A 13909-nucleotide genomic window follows, 5' to 3' on the forward strand; every position below is an offset into this window, starting at 1 on the left:
GCAAAAGCAGAAAGTGCAGCAGCTACTCAACCTTACATACATGGCTATGGACATGGAGAAGTGGCAGCGTCAACCCCCAAATCCATTTTAAATATGTGACTAAAAGACTGAGAGAAGCAACAGCAAATCTAGGTCCTCCAAAAAAAAAAAGACAAACCCAACAATGAGCACTTCATTTAGCGTTGTACTAGTCTATGTAACAATATGCCTTTCTGGTGTTTCTGGGTGGCACGACTTAGGTCTGTTATTTCACTAACCAACCACCATTACACTTCAGAGACTGGCAATGCTGTTACAAAGTACAGGAGGTGGAAATTCTGGGTACTAAATAATTTGTCATAACATCAAACTTGGGTCCAGGCGGTCAGAACACCAAACGTCTTTGATCGACTAACAATGAGGTTGTCCCAAAGTCCAAGAAGTTTGTAAATGTTTTGCTTCAACACCACGACGGAGTAGTTTTTTTTTCCAGTTTCCCCACGACTCTTTATAGAATGAGCTTCATGTCTTAAATTCACTTCTCTCTCTTCACTTCTCTGGTGTCCTCCATTATGTGATTGTTTAGTTGAAAGAATTCTGATGAATCAACTTTTCAACACTTTGAGAACACTGAAGGCCTGGATTACACTCCCACACTGCCTCATCTGATCGAGGCTAAAGAGCTTTAGTTTCCCAACTCTGTCAGATAAGTCCTGGCACATGTTTGACTGCTCTTTTGCAAAGCCTCAAGTGCTACTATGACTTTTTTTTTTATTTTGTGGCATGTAAATATTCTTAACTGCACCAGTTTTAAACGGTTTAGCATTTCAAAGAACATCTGCAGTTTTGGATGCCCGAGTTTTTCACTTTTAATTGTTCCTGCATTTCATGGCTCAGTTACACTGAACAAATCATTAGGAAAAAATGGATTAATCTAAAATTTGTTATAAAATCTTACACTTGGTTTTAAGAGAAGTCATTGGGATAAGGAAAAAGAACAAGTGTTATAGCCAAGAAATGGTCTTTCTGCACCAGGAAGGTCCACATTCCAATTTAAGATTTGATTGGGTTACTTTATTTGTCCTCAAGAGAAATTAAAAAACTTGTACCACCACCACCACCACCACCATTTACTCTATGATCCCTGAGAGGGGATTTCATTTATTATTATTATTATTATGAAGTGCTTTAGGTATATTCCCATGATAGCTTGATGTGTGTGTTTTCTTGAGCCAGCCATAGTCAAAATCCCACCTCAACGTGAACTTAAGTCTCAGTATTGGTTTGTCGTTGCTTAGTGGACTGAAATGTTCCATCTGGACAGTAGTAGCTTCAGTTAAAAAAAAAAAAAAAAAGTTAATTTCAGCAAACCATATGAAGTTCAGTTATGACCAAGTTCAGCAAGACAAAAAAAAATATACTTCTGTATTTTTGGAAAAATACAAAAAAAATATTTTATGTGGCAATGCTTAGATGAAAAGCAATTCCAGGAGAAGTGCCTGCCTAAAGCATTCATATTAATGACAGGGATTGATCTTAATAGGTTTTGATGCCCAATCCTGTAATGCATGTTTCACTGTTCTGGGAAGTCCTTTGTCTCCAGTCTACAAACGTTTTCATTGTTTAGAACGCTGTCAAGTCCAGCGCTGGTACTGATGCAGTCTCTGGGTACAGTGCTTTGCCCAGGTGCTCCTGAATACAGACACACCTTACAAAAGCAGCCTGCCTCTGCTGCAGTGCAGTCCTGCTTTATCTGCTCAGAACTGGGGCCTTCAGCTTGTTGAGAAACATTACTGTTTGTGAAGATCACAAAAATAAGAAAAATACAAATTTTTCTTTTTTTTTTGGCCTTACACAGAGTGCTTAAGTACAGAAGTGATGCATTCCAAGAGGGAAAAAAAGTTGTGCCTCCTAAGTTAATATATTCTGCTATACTTCAGGAGTCTCATAATTTGGTAATTTGAGGATTCCAAGAAGTACAACAATGTGAACTGGAGACTGCGCTTTATTAAAGACGCTCCATTCAACATATTTGAGGTAATCAGTAAAATAAAGGCTTGAAGTTAACCACAACTTTGAAGCGTTTCAAGAGAACAGACAAGATGCAGTGAATTACATGGAAGCCTTCAAATTCTAATAAATATTGCAGCCACTTCACAGTAATGTCTTTTAACAAACAATACAATTTCTTATTTCTATAGATTAAAAGCATTAGAATTAATTCTAAACAAAAATTTGATTTTATACATGAAAAGTTTTCTTACGAAAAAATGTTACACTTTTAATTTGAAATTTGAAAAAACAAAACAAAAAACATTCAGTAGATGTATTCTTTTGTTATCTGGCTATTGGAATCTTGTCAGGAAAGCACGAATACTGACAAATTACCCAGAAACATTGCTGCACATCATGGAATAAAAGATGCAATTAAACTATGAATGAAGTCATTTGGGCAGTCACCCCCCTTTGCTATACATGCCATATTGAAAAAGCAAACAATTTCACTTGGCTTACACTCTGGACTCGCTGTCATATCCATCTGACGTGGTATTTTTGGCATGGGCAGCGTTATAAATGTCAGAAAAAACACATTTTGTGTACATAAAGCGTTTACACAATTATTCGTATATGGACAAATTTGTATTTTAATTAAAATACAGACAACAATTGTGAACACTTTTAACACAATATGTTGAAACTTGACTGTCATAATGATGCCAAAACAAGGAAAGAAGCTCCAGTTCAACATAGGCGGTGCTATTTTGCAGTATTTCACCAATCCCCCCACCAAAAACATTCACAGTGAAGTGCAAAACATTGAAACAAAACAGAGAACATTTGAACAGACTTTTACCTGTTAATTTCCAAAGACAGCCTATAAGCCCTCTGACACACAACATACTGCTTTTTCCCGTCAGACTGTCTTAAATCAAGCTAATTTTATAAACATATGTTGAAACGTACAGTTGCTAGAAGACAATACAACCTATAATTCTGCCAAGTCTTGCAGCCTCCAATGAAAAAGGTAAGTACTCTTTAATCATTTTAATAGCTGCAACTTAACTGGAAAGTCCGGTTAGCTTTTTGGTAAGGGTGGTGACAACACAGAATGTGGCTTTGGATGTGGTTCAAAATTTGGTTCCTTTGCTGTACACCATATATAGTCCCCTAGATACAGAGAAAATACTGAACAACAAACAAATTTAGATTCTGGGACTCGAGATCAATGCTTACTAGCAGGGGCTCCTCAGTCAGGTGAGGAATACAAAAAGTACAATGATATCCAGGCACGTCATATTATTAGCGTTCCTGGACCACACAAGTCCACATCTTACTTTTAGGTGCTTGCCTGGTGTGATATAGAGCCAATGCATTATCTTAAATTTGATTTCTATCACAGACCAACTGGTCAATCCCAGTTTATCTAGCTATGCCTGATCATGACAGCCCAATATGCCATTATGATTCAAGTGATTTTTTTTTGTTTTAAATAAGGATGCAAAAAATTCAATGATTTAATGATTTTGTCCTTAAAAGAAATGCCTAACATTGAGTGCAATCTTTATGTGCGATTTAAAAATGTACAACTTTGTTGTTGTTCTCAAAACATGTTAAGGGACAATTTTTAAAAATTTAATTCTCTACATAAACAACATAAAACCAAAAGAAAGAGAACATAAACCAATGCTTTAACACCCACCAGAAAGAATAATTTAGTAGTTCGCTAAACTGTAACTCGCCTTTACCTTTACGTACGGGAAGAATGTGAAAACTCAAAACTGCATTTTAATATGAACTTTGTTATTGCTGTCCTTGCAACTTCCACAGACTCCTTCTATAGTGTGTCGCTATGGATTGTTGTTTCATTCAACAGAAATGAACTTGTGCTACATACTATGAAGCAAACACCTGGCTGCATGCAAAATCCAAACAGTTGAGTGTTGCCCGATCTCCACAGGGCGTCCACCCACTACAATTTGTGTCACCTACCTGAGTCAAATTCCAACTCCAACCTAAGTAGGCGCCATCACAAAATACAAAGATGCAACTTGGGGTGAAATAGGGTTGGGTTACAACCCACGCTGAAGTCCTAGTGTGAAAGGGGCTAACACACCAGTTAGAAGTTTTCACAGCAATGCACAGCTGGGGTGGTAGACAGCACCTTATGTATCTTGTTTAAAAAAATAACAATAAAAAGTATCAACCCACTAAAAGTACACAAGTGTACATGTATGGGTATACCTTAAAAATTCGATCGACTCTGTTCTTTTTCATTTCAAACAACTTAAAGGGTAAGTTTGTTATTTTTAAAGTCAAATGTATTTCTTCACAAACATGTTGAACCTGCATGTATCATGGGAAACTGTGTTCTAAAGTTAAGAATTTTCTATAAATTACAAAAAAAAAAAAAAAAAATACATCGACGGTCCTGGAGTTTTGTAATATAACCTATGAGGCATGAGGTACCAGTGGAAAATAAAACCCTTTAAAAAAATTAAAAAACAAGCTGTAAACATTTCAATACAAGAAAACATGCCATCCATTCAAAAGAGATCTGTAAACAATCTTTTTATCACATATACTTGCTAATATTTTTCTCGAGGTAAGAATACATTTTCTTTTTACTTGTGTGATAGGAGTGACCTTAATGGAAGGAGTTCGAACATAAATATGGAAGAAAATCAACACAATACCAAGCTGGTGGCAGGAAAAGTTTACTGTGATGTTGTTTATTGACTTTGGACATATAAGTTTTTAGGCTTTTGTTTTCCAAGTGTCCTGTACCCCATAGGTTAAATTTTAAAACATCAGGGCTGGCTATGTATCTGTTAAAATTTAGAAAACACTTGACTTTAGAACACAGTTTCACATGCCAAATGCATACATACCATGTTTGTGAAGAAATAACTGGCTTGATGAACACCTAACTTATCCTGTTACTCTCCACGAGGCAGTGTACAGGACTAACTCTCCTTCCCTTCCTCATATAATAAACTTCCACAACAATTTTATATACAGAATTGACAAATATACAAGGTAAAAACAATACACAATATTATTTTACCATGATAGATTAAATAAATGGTCCCAATATTAAACTCTTGACATTTACTTGTTACTTGATAAGCAAATAAAAAAATCAAAAATATATTGAGAACTGATCTTTTCATCCATATTTGTAAGCTGAAAACATTATTAAATCTCAAGTGGTTTTGTCACTTTTTCCACATTATATATTTGGCTTGCAAGAGAACTGAAGGGTGACCATTACTACAAAGTTTTAAGTCACATCATTCTATCCTACCCCATGCCTTCCTCAACTCTGAAAACAGTTTAGAACAAGACAGTGGTTGCTTTTTCTTCATTAAACAGTTTTTATTTGACAGACATTTCTCATTGGAAAAAATGGGATGAAAATAATTCCGTGACCAACTTCAGTAGGTGAGAAGTCTTGTTAACCTCTCTCTCTCAGCACAAATTTAAAAAGAAAAAATGAACACCATCATACACAAAGGCTTAATATCTCCTCAGCTCTCTCAGTCCATGTGCACAAAAAAGAAGTCTCAAGATGTCTACTGACAATACCCTCAACACAACTGGAATAAAATAAAAAGGAGGGCATTCAGAATAACAGATGCTGGTTTTATTTCAGGTAGCTAAACATGACCTTTCATGTGAAAATAAGACACATTAGCCCCTTTGTTTCCCTAATAACTGTAATCATGTCTTAATTTATGCATAACTAACATTTTCCAGTAAAAATATTGCATCATTTTTTTGCTTTCTTTTCAAATTACTTAAAGGATAACATTTATTGCAATTATATAAAACAGAAAACCAAACTGTAATTTTGGTTGAAGTGGTAACAAAGAAAAAAAAATCTCTCAAGCTAAAAAATCTGTCAGGCACATTATTCAAGCACAACACAGCACATTCATTAGGAATACATCTCATCCAAATCCATAAGGCAAAAACCCACATAAATATATGTATATTTACACTATACATTTCCTGATTCTTCACTATTTACATTAAAGCACTATCTAACTGATGGAAACCTAACAAATGGTTTCATGGGAGAATCCTGAGCAATTTCCAATAAGTTCACTTGTACAAGTATGAACTTTGGCCAATATAGCCTTGTAAAAAGACATTAATTATGTACAAGACTGTACATATGCCACTAGTGAAACTGTCTTAAGTGTCACATATGCCAAAGAATGTGAATTTACCACTGACACTTAGTGACACTGTCTAGAAAATGTCTACATCTTCATATCCTGTATGTATTTCAATACCATAGAAGCCAGCTACAGATTTCCAAAGTTATAAAAAAAAAATCTATATTACAACCAAATACGGTGTCACATGAGCCACTAAACCAAGTTTTACAAAATATTTTTGCTTAATTTGAGACATTTTGTTTACATATTTGGGAAAATAAGCAAAGCACAGTTAATTCTGAAAAAGTAATTGTACAGGAGTGAATGGAATGACCTGCACAAAAACTCCACCCTACCATTTTTAAAAACTACTCGGTACTGGCAAACATTTTCAGCCCATAGTTTAGGATGATAACAATAGACTTTAAGTTTTGTTTTATAATACATGTTGTGCCTTAAAACAGTTAAGTTCTAGAAAATAATTATTTAATTTTAAAAAATGCTATAATACAGACAATGTTCTATTGCTGCACTGTAGCAGGTATGATAGCAAATTTAAAAAATAGTTATTAAATAGTGATGCTAAAGAGTCAACTTTAAAAAAATTAAATGCAAAAACATGAAAGAAAAAAATGCATTTCAATTTTAGACTTTAGGGTCCAGACTAAGTTTCAAAAATATTGACAGCTGAACATATCTGGTAATGTCCCTCCCCTGAAACACCAGTTTCAAAAGGATGACCAAAATTGTGAATTTCCCCCTGGGATTAATAAAGTATCTATCTATCTATCTGTCTATCAAAAAGCAGTGTACCTATGAACATGTAGATGAATAATTATGGATAAAGCATTTAGTAGAGGTGGTGACTGATTTCAAGAAATTCTTGATGTAGAGATTCTAGTAGCTGCATACAACCAACAAAAAATGCTTTTAAGGTTCAAGTGAATACAGTAGTACTGATCGATCTCTCCCTCTCTCTCTCTCTAGTAAGGAATAATACTTTCACATTTAAACTATGGAAAATATAATAAAATCCTGAATAGATGCCATACTAGCTATGACTAGAAATGTAAATGCATGCATCTAATTGCTAAAGGAATGAATACATGAGGAGGAACTTCTTGCCTACCCTGAGATTACAACTAATGCTAGCCAGCATTTGACAGGTGAAAACTCAAAATACTAAATAATTTTATGCTTGACAGAATAAATGTCCATTTCTTCACCTCACTGATCTATAAATGACACAATTTTGGTACAATCCTTGTTCACAACTTAAATCCTGTGATAAAAATTATTTTTTGCAGCCATACAATTAATTACAGGTGGTATTCCTGGAGTTGCTTAATTTTAAGGACACAAGTATCAAAAATTCAGAAACGTATGCACCACTGCCAACAGGTTCAACTTCGGTGATCCCCAATAACATAAAGCAAGTATAAAAAATAAACAGGTGGATACACAGCTGAAAGTATTTTAGACCTTCTCACAGAGAGGTAGATTGTGCAGAATCTACTATATCAGAACTCATTTTCTTTTAGTTGGATTTTTGAACCCTGAGTCTGATTAGCTGAGTCACAGAATTATTTTCCCTTTCCAATTCAGAATGATACTGTCTCTCTCTCTCTCTCTCACACACTCACTCACTCACTCACTCTCTCACATACACACACACACACACACACACACACACACACACACACACACACACACACACACACACAAAGTTAAAGGACATAAAAACACAAATGAAAATAACTTCTTCAAGGCAAATATCCACTTTAAAGCAGTTACAATTCTAACAAAGAAACAAAAAGCTGCTGGTTCATAAAACAACTGTTACATTATATTGAGATCTATTTCTGACATTCTTCTTCCATGTAGTTTTTGTATAAACTTAATAAGACACCATGTTGACACCTTTCAGGTCTTCATTTACCTGTAAGATATAAATAAAAGAAAACAAAGTAAATTAATTTGACTTGCTAAGGTCAGTCAGTCATTTTCTAACCCACTTAGTCCAGAACAGGGTCACAGGGTTCTGCTGGAGCCAATCCAAGCTAGAATAGGGCGCAAGGCAGGAACACACCCTGGACAGGGTGCCATCACAGGGCAAACACACGCACGCACACACGCACGGGCCAATTCACCTAACCTGCATGTCTTTGGACTGTGGGAGGAAACCAGAGCACCTGGAGGAAACCCACACAGACATGGGGAGAACATGCAAACTCCAAGCAGGGAGGACCTGGTCTCCTTACTGTGAGGCAGCAGCGCTACCACTGTGCCACCGTGCTTCCTGTCAACTAACGAATGATGTATGCTAATTATAAAAGATCACAGAAGACTATTAACAGTATATGCAGTGCCCTCCAAAATGTTTGGAACAAAGACATTTCTCCTTGATTTACCCCTCTGCTCTGCAGTTTAAAATTACAATTCAAACAATTCAGACATGACTAAAGAGCACATTACAGACTTTAAGGGTACTTGTACACATTTTGAATCACTTTTTAACATTGTTCCCCCATTTAAGAGCACCATAACGTTTGGGACAATTGGCATCACAGATGTTTGTTATTACTGAGGTGTGCTTCATTGCTTTATTACAGCAGGCATAAGATACCTAGGTTTGTTTCTACCTTTAGACTATCTTTAAAATTTGTAGTTGCCATTGTTCAACATAAGGACAAAAGCTATACCAATGAGAGGCAAAGAAACCATTATCACACTGAAAAATAAGAATAAAACCATTTAGAGACACTGGAAAAACTTTAGGATTACCTGTATCAACTATCTGGAATATTAAGATGAAAGAATGGACTGGTGAGCTCAGTAATTGCAAAGGGAGTGTTAGGTCCCTGACTGGACCAGTAGACCTCCATTGCTGATGACAGAATAATAATGGTAAAGAAAAAGCCCCAAATGCCTATCTGAAAGATCAGAAACAATCTTCAGGAGGCAGAGTTGCATGTGTCAGAGACTAATATCTGCAGAAGACTTGAACAGAAATACAGAGGCCACACTACAAGATGCAAACCACTAGGTTAACCCTAAAAACAGGACAACCAGATTACAGTTTGCAAAAAAAGTACTTAAAACAGCCTATAAAATTTCTGGAAAAAGGTCTTGTGGATTGAAGAGACAGATTAACCTTGTAATAGAATGAAGGCAACAAAAATGAACTGCCCAAGATCTAAAGCATACCATCATCTATTAAACATGGTGGTATGTATGGCTGCCACAGGTCCTGGCAGAAACATCTTATCTTCTGAAGTGCCACTAAATACCTCCAAACTCAAAGGGTGGCACTTCATCCTACAACAAGATGACCCTAAACATACTGCTAAAGAAACAGGTGTTTTTCAAGGCTTAAGTCCAATTGAACATGCCTTCCATATACTGTAGAGAAAGCTTAAGGGGGCAAGCCTCCAAAACAAGCAGGAGCTGAAGATGGCTGCATTAGATGCTTGGCAGAACATTACCAGGGAAGATATGCAGCACCTGGTGATGCCTATGGATCGGAGACTTCAAACAGTCATTGCATGTAAGGGATATGCATAAAAGTTGTAAATATGACTATTTTAATATACAATACAATACAATACAGTTTATTTTTGTATAGCCCAAAATCACACAGGAAGTGCCGCAATGGGCTTTAACAGGCCCTGCCTCTTGACAGCCCCCCAGCCTTGACTCTCTAAGAAGACAAGGGAAAAACTCCCAAAAAAACCTTGTAGGGAAAAAATGGAAGAAACCTTGGGAAAGGCAGTTCAAAGAGAGACCCCTTTCCAGGTAGGTTGGGCATGCAGTGGGTGTCAAAAGAAGGGGGTCAATACAATACAATGCAGTTCACAGAACAGAACAATTCCTCAATATAGTAAGAAATAAAAAATATAAATTTTAGAAGTACAGAACAGAATTTAACAGTAGATGATATATCCCATGATAAGATTTGGATTTGTGTAGAGTCCTGGAGACCTCATCCTTCAAGCTGCCTCCCCCATTTGGCCATTCCACGGCTGAAATAGTGCTGGGCCAGCCAATCCGATGAAAGGACCCCTCTTTCCCACGATTCCTGCGATCCTCCATCTGGGATGACTTTTCCTACTATACCTACTATTTCCTAATATACCTACTATTGCTATGTCCTGAGCATTAAGTTGCCCTGAAATAGGGGGACCATGTAGAAAAAGTGTTGTCATTTCTAGATGGTGAGCCCAAAAGGTTTGCAAATACCCTTTAACTTAAGTCAGCAAAGTGCAGTTTTATCACATCTTAGCTGTTTGTTTTGTAATTTTTAACTGTGGAGCAGAGGGGTAAATCAAGGAAAAATTTACCTTTGACCCAGACAAAATGGAAGGTATAGTATGGAGTTTAATATTCTTAAAATCAAAACAATAAAACTAAAACAGCAGATCTCGTTATAAAGAAGCTGTAAAAACATCTCAACTTGTCTTCACATGCCTCATTTCGCCTTTGCATTTTCAGAGCTGATTGGGTCTCCTCATCAGTACTGCCGTCTCTGTCAGGTTCATGCTCACGTTTCCCTGAATTGTTTCGATTACCACTGCTGAAAATAATTCTGCCTGTGGATAGAAGAAAATTTTAACCTTTACTAAAATTTAAAAAATTGAGTGCTTGCATAATATTATTAAAGATATTATGTCAGTTTCGATACAAATAAATGTCTGCCCTAGAGGTGTTAAGAATACAGAAATTTTATATGATAATTGTAGTGTTGTGGATTTTATATTTTATTTTTTGCTCACACAAACAAAAATGAACTTAATCTTACAAGAACAGTTAACAAATTGTATCACTTTAAAACAAATATTTTGCTTCAATGGACAGGATAAATTTAACACTTAAGAAGGCAGGGCATCAAAGCATCCTGTTTTCCTGAATTATACCAGTATCAATCACAGTAGCACTGTTTAAACAACGCAGAAATCCTGGAGATGCTTCAAGCAATATCAATTACTTTATAACCTGTAAACAGAAGGAGATTCTTGGGACTAAGAATTACTAAATTGGTTTACAGCCTGGGAAAGGAAGACATGCTTCAAGCTGTATCTGATTACTTAGTTACCTGTGATTGGAATGGCACCTGGAACAAAGAATTGCCAAATTGGTTTACAGCTTGGGAAAGGAAGACATGCCACATGGAATCTTTTGATAAATATGCCTCGTCTGAAAGGCAACATCAGCAGAAGGAAGAAGAAGAAGAAGAAGAAGAAACAGCGAAGTGAGCAACATCAGAAGAGGACACCCGCGTGTTGTTTAGTGCTGGTAGTAGCGAGTCCCTAATTGGAGTGCTAGGGAGTAACTGGCAGTGCATGTGTCAGTCATACAGCACTTATGTGGTTAAAGAGCTAGGGAGTGATGGGCAGTGCATCACTTACTCGTTTAGGACCTAAATGTATATTTATGTACGTGTGTGTTAATCTTAAGGTGCAACAGTAGACGAAACTGGTAAGGAACCTGATGTGTACACTTATCCCTGAAGAAAACTGGTAAAAGGTAAGTAATAATAATAATAATAATAATTCTTTGCATTTATATAGCACTTTTCTCACTACTCAAAGCGCTCTCCACACAGGGAGGACTCAGGAAGCAAACCCACAATCTCCTTACTGCAAAGCAGCAGCACTACCACAAGTAGAGGAAAATCTCATGATAATATAATACATTTGATAGGTTTGATACCAATGATGCAGTAATGAACATTGAAATGATAGTGCTACCGAACAGGAGCTGTACAAAAAATAAAAAAAAAGTGAGACTACTAAATGTGAAGAAAAATTATCAGTTGTGTAATGGTGGCTATCAAGTTCAACTACCAGAGTATATTAGGAGGTTGCATGAATATAAAATGAAATTTATGCAAACATTTATCAAAATGAAACAGTCTTTCCATACTATAACTCAAGAACAAATCTGACACAATCTGTAGTATGTTTAATTTTATCAGGAAAACCATAATGAGCAAAACTCCAGAAATCAAGTTACTTTAAAGGCATCTCATCTCAAAGATGCTATCCATATTACTAAACGAGAATGGTAAACCGGATATGGACGCAGGAGCCACACAAAGCCCCCCTCCCCAGAGTGAAACGGGAGAGACTACGAACGTGCGCAGGCACCACACAAAGCCCCCCCCCGCACCAGAGCAAAACGGGAGAGACTACAAACCGTCTGACATGCCGCAAGCAGGATAAAGCGAGGTCAGAAATAAAAGACAAGAGTAGGAAACAAAGTAAAACGTCATAAAGAGGTTAAAGAACAGGGAGAAACACATGGAGAGCAGGTTACAGATGATGAAAACTGGAATGCAACAGCTTCAAAAAAACCTAGGCACGAAACACATGCACAGCGAGGGACAGAATATAAAGGCGGAAACAACGACAGTTAAACGTCCACACCACACAGCGGAGGCAGACCCGGAAGGTGCAGGCGCCTACATCGCGCGTCAGAAGACGCAGGAAAGTACGAAAGGCAAAGGCGCCTACACAGCATGGTGAAACCCGACATAATACGGAAGGCGCTAGGCACGAAACACATGCACAGCGAGGGACAGAATATAAAGGCGGAAACAACGACAGTTAAACGTCCACACCACACAGCGGAGGCAGACCCGGAAGGTGCAGGCGCCTACATCGCACGTCGGAAGGCGCAGGAAAGTACGAAAGGCAAAGGCGCCTACACAGCATGGTGAAACCCGACATAATACGGAAGGCGCAGGCGTTGCTGCCATATTGTGAGTGGCACTAATGCGTAGTGAAGGCGCAGGCGTCACCGCCATATTGTGCGTGGCACTACTGCTGAGTGAAGTTAGGAATAATGTGCTGCTTGGTGTGCCACACAAACCCCCCCACAGACTACGGAGTCCATAGAGACTACGAACGACATAACCACACAAACAACAGGAGTCAGCGCCCAACCCCAGAGTAAAACGGGACAGAATACGGAGTCGAGAAAGGTTCACAAATCAAACCCGACATAATACGCCACCCCAGAGTAAAATGGGACAGACTACGGAGTCCAGAAAGGGTCACAAATCAATTGGAGTACGAAAAGCGCAAGATAGTACGCAAACACACTACACCACGCACCTCTAATAACCCGCAAGCAAAAACACGATATAGTACAGAAACTCCACAAATACGGACTCCACAACATATTTGAATCAAATTACAGTGATACAATATTAACAGTGCAACCACACAAAACACAGGCACAACACCTGATGGGTAATAAGAATAAACGGACACTCCGTATTAAAGGTTCGTCATCCTCACATGTGAAAACTATACAGCATAAGTGAATCATCACATTACAGTCATACATTATTAACAATTCAACCACAGAAAACGCTACGTATTAACAGTAAGTACAATCCATTATCCATATTACTAACGCTAAACAAGGAAGAACTAATGGAGTTACGCTCACGGCTCCAAAACAATAGACCAGATACCACTGTTAACGCAACGGGCTATATTATGTCCAAAGAATATTGATGTTGATCACATAAATAACCAAGTCATTGCATTACTTCCTGGAGAAAGTCGCCTCTTTCTAAGTACTGACAAAGTTGATTCTGAAGACGAGATTGAACATCTTAATTTCCCCTTAGAATATCTGAACACTATTAACCCAGCCGGATTACCACAACACAATCTTAACCTTAAAATCGGAACAATTGTCATGCTATTAAGAAACCTTAATACTAAACAAGGTTTATGCAACGGTACACGTTTAGT

General features: G+C 37.3%; 1 protein-coding gene across 1 annotated transcript in view; it reads right to left on the reverse strand.

Annotated features, from left to right (window-relative positions):
* Positions 1–2606: 2606 nt before the first annotated feature.
* The window catches only part of LOC114648178 (cryptochrome-1-like), an 86247-nt gene continuing 74944 nt past the window's right edge, over positions 2607–13909 (reverse strand). The window contains exons 14-15 of the mRNA XM_028797062.2: positions 10611–10732; positions 2607–8082 (exon numbers count right to left, since the gene is read on the reverse strand). Coding sequence (XP_028652895.1) covers positions 8041–8082; positions 10611–10732 — 164 coding nt within the window. The 3' untranslated portion in view covers positions 2607–8040. The remainder of the gene's footprint in view (positions 8083–10610; positions 10733–13909) is intronic.

This window comes from Erpetoichthys calabaricus, chromosome 3, assembly GCF_900747795.2.
Source record: "Erpetoichthys calabaricus chromosome 3, fErpCal1.3, whole genome shotgun sequence".
Lineage (NCBI taxonomy): Eukaryota > Metazoa > Chordata > Cladistia > Polypteriformes > Polypteridae > Erpetoichthys > Erpetoichthys calabaricus.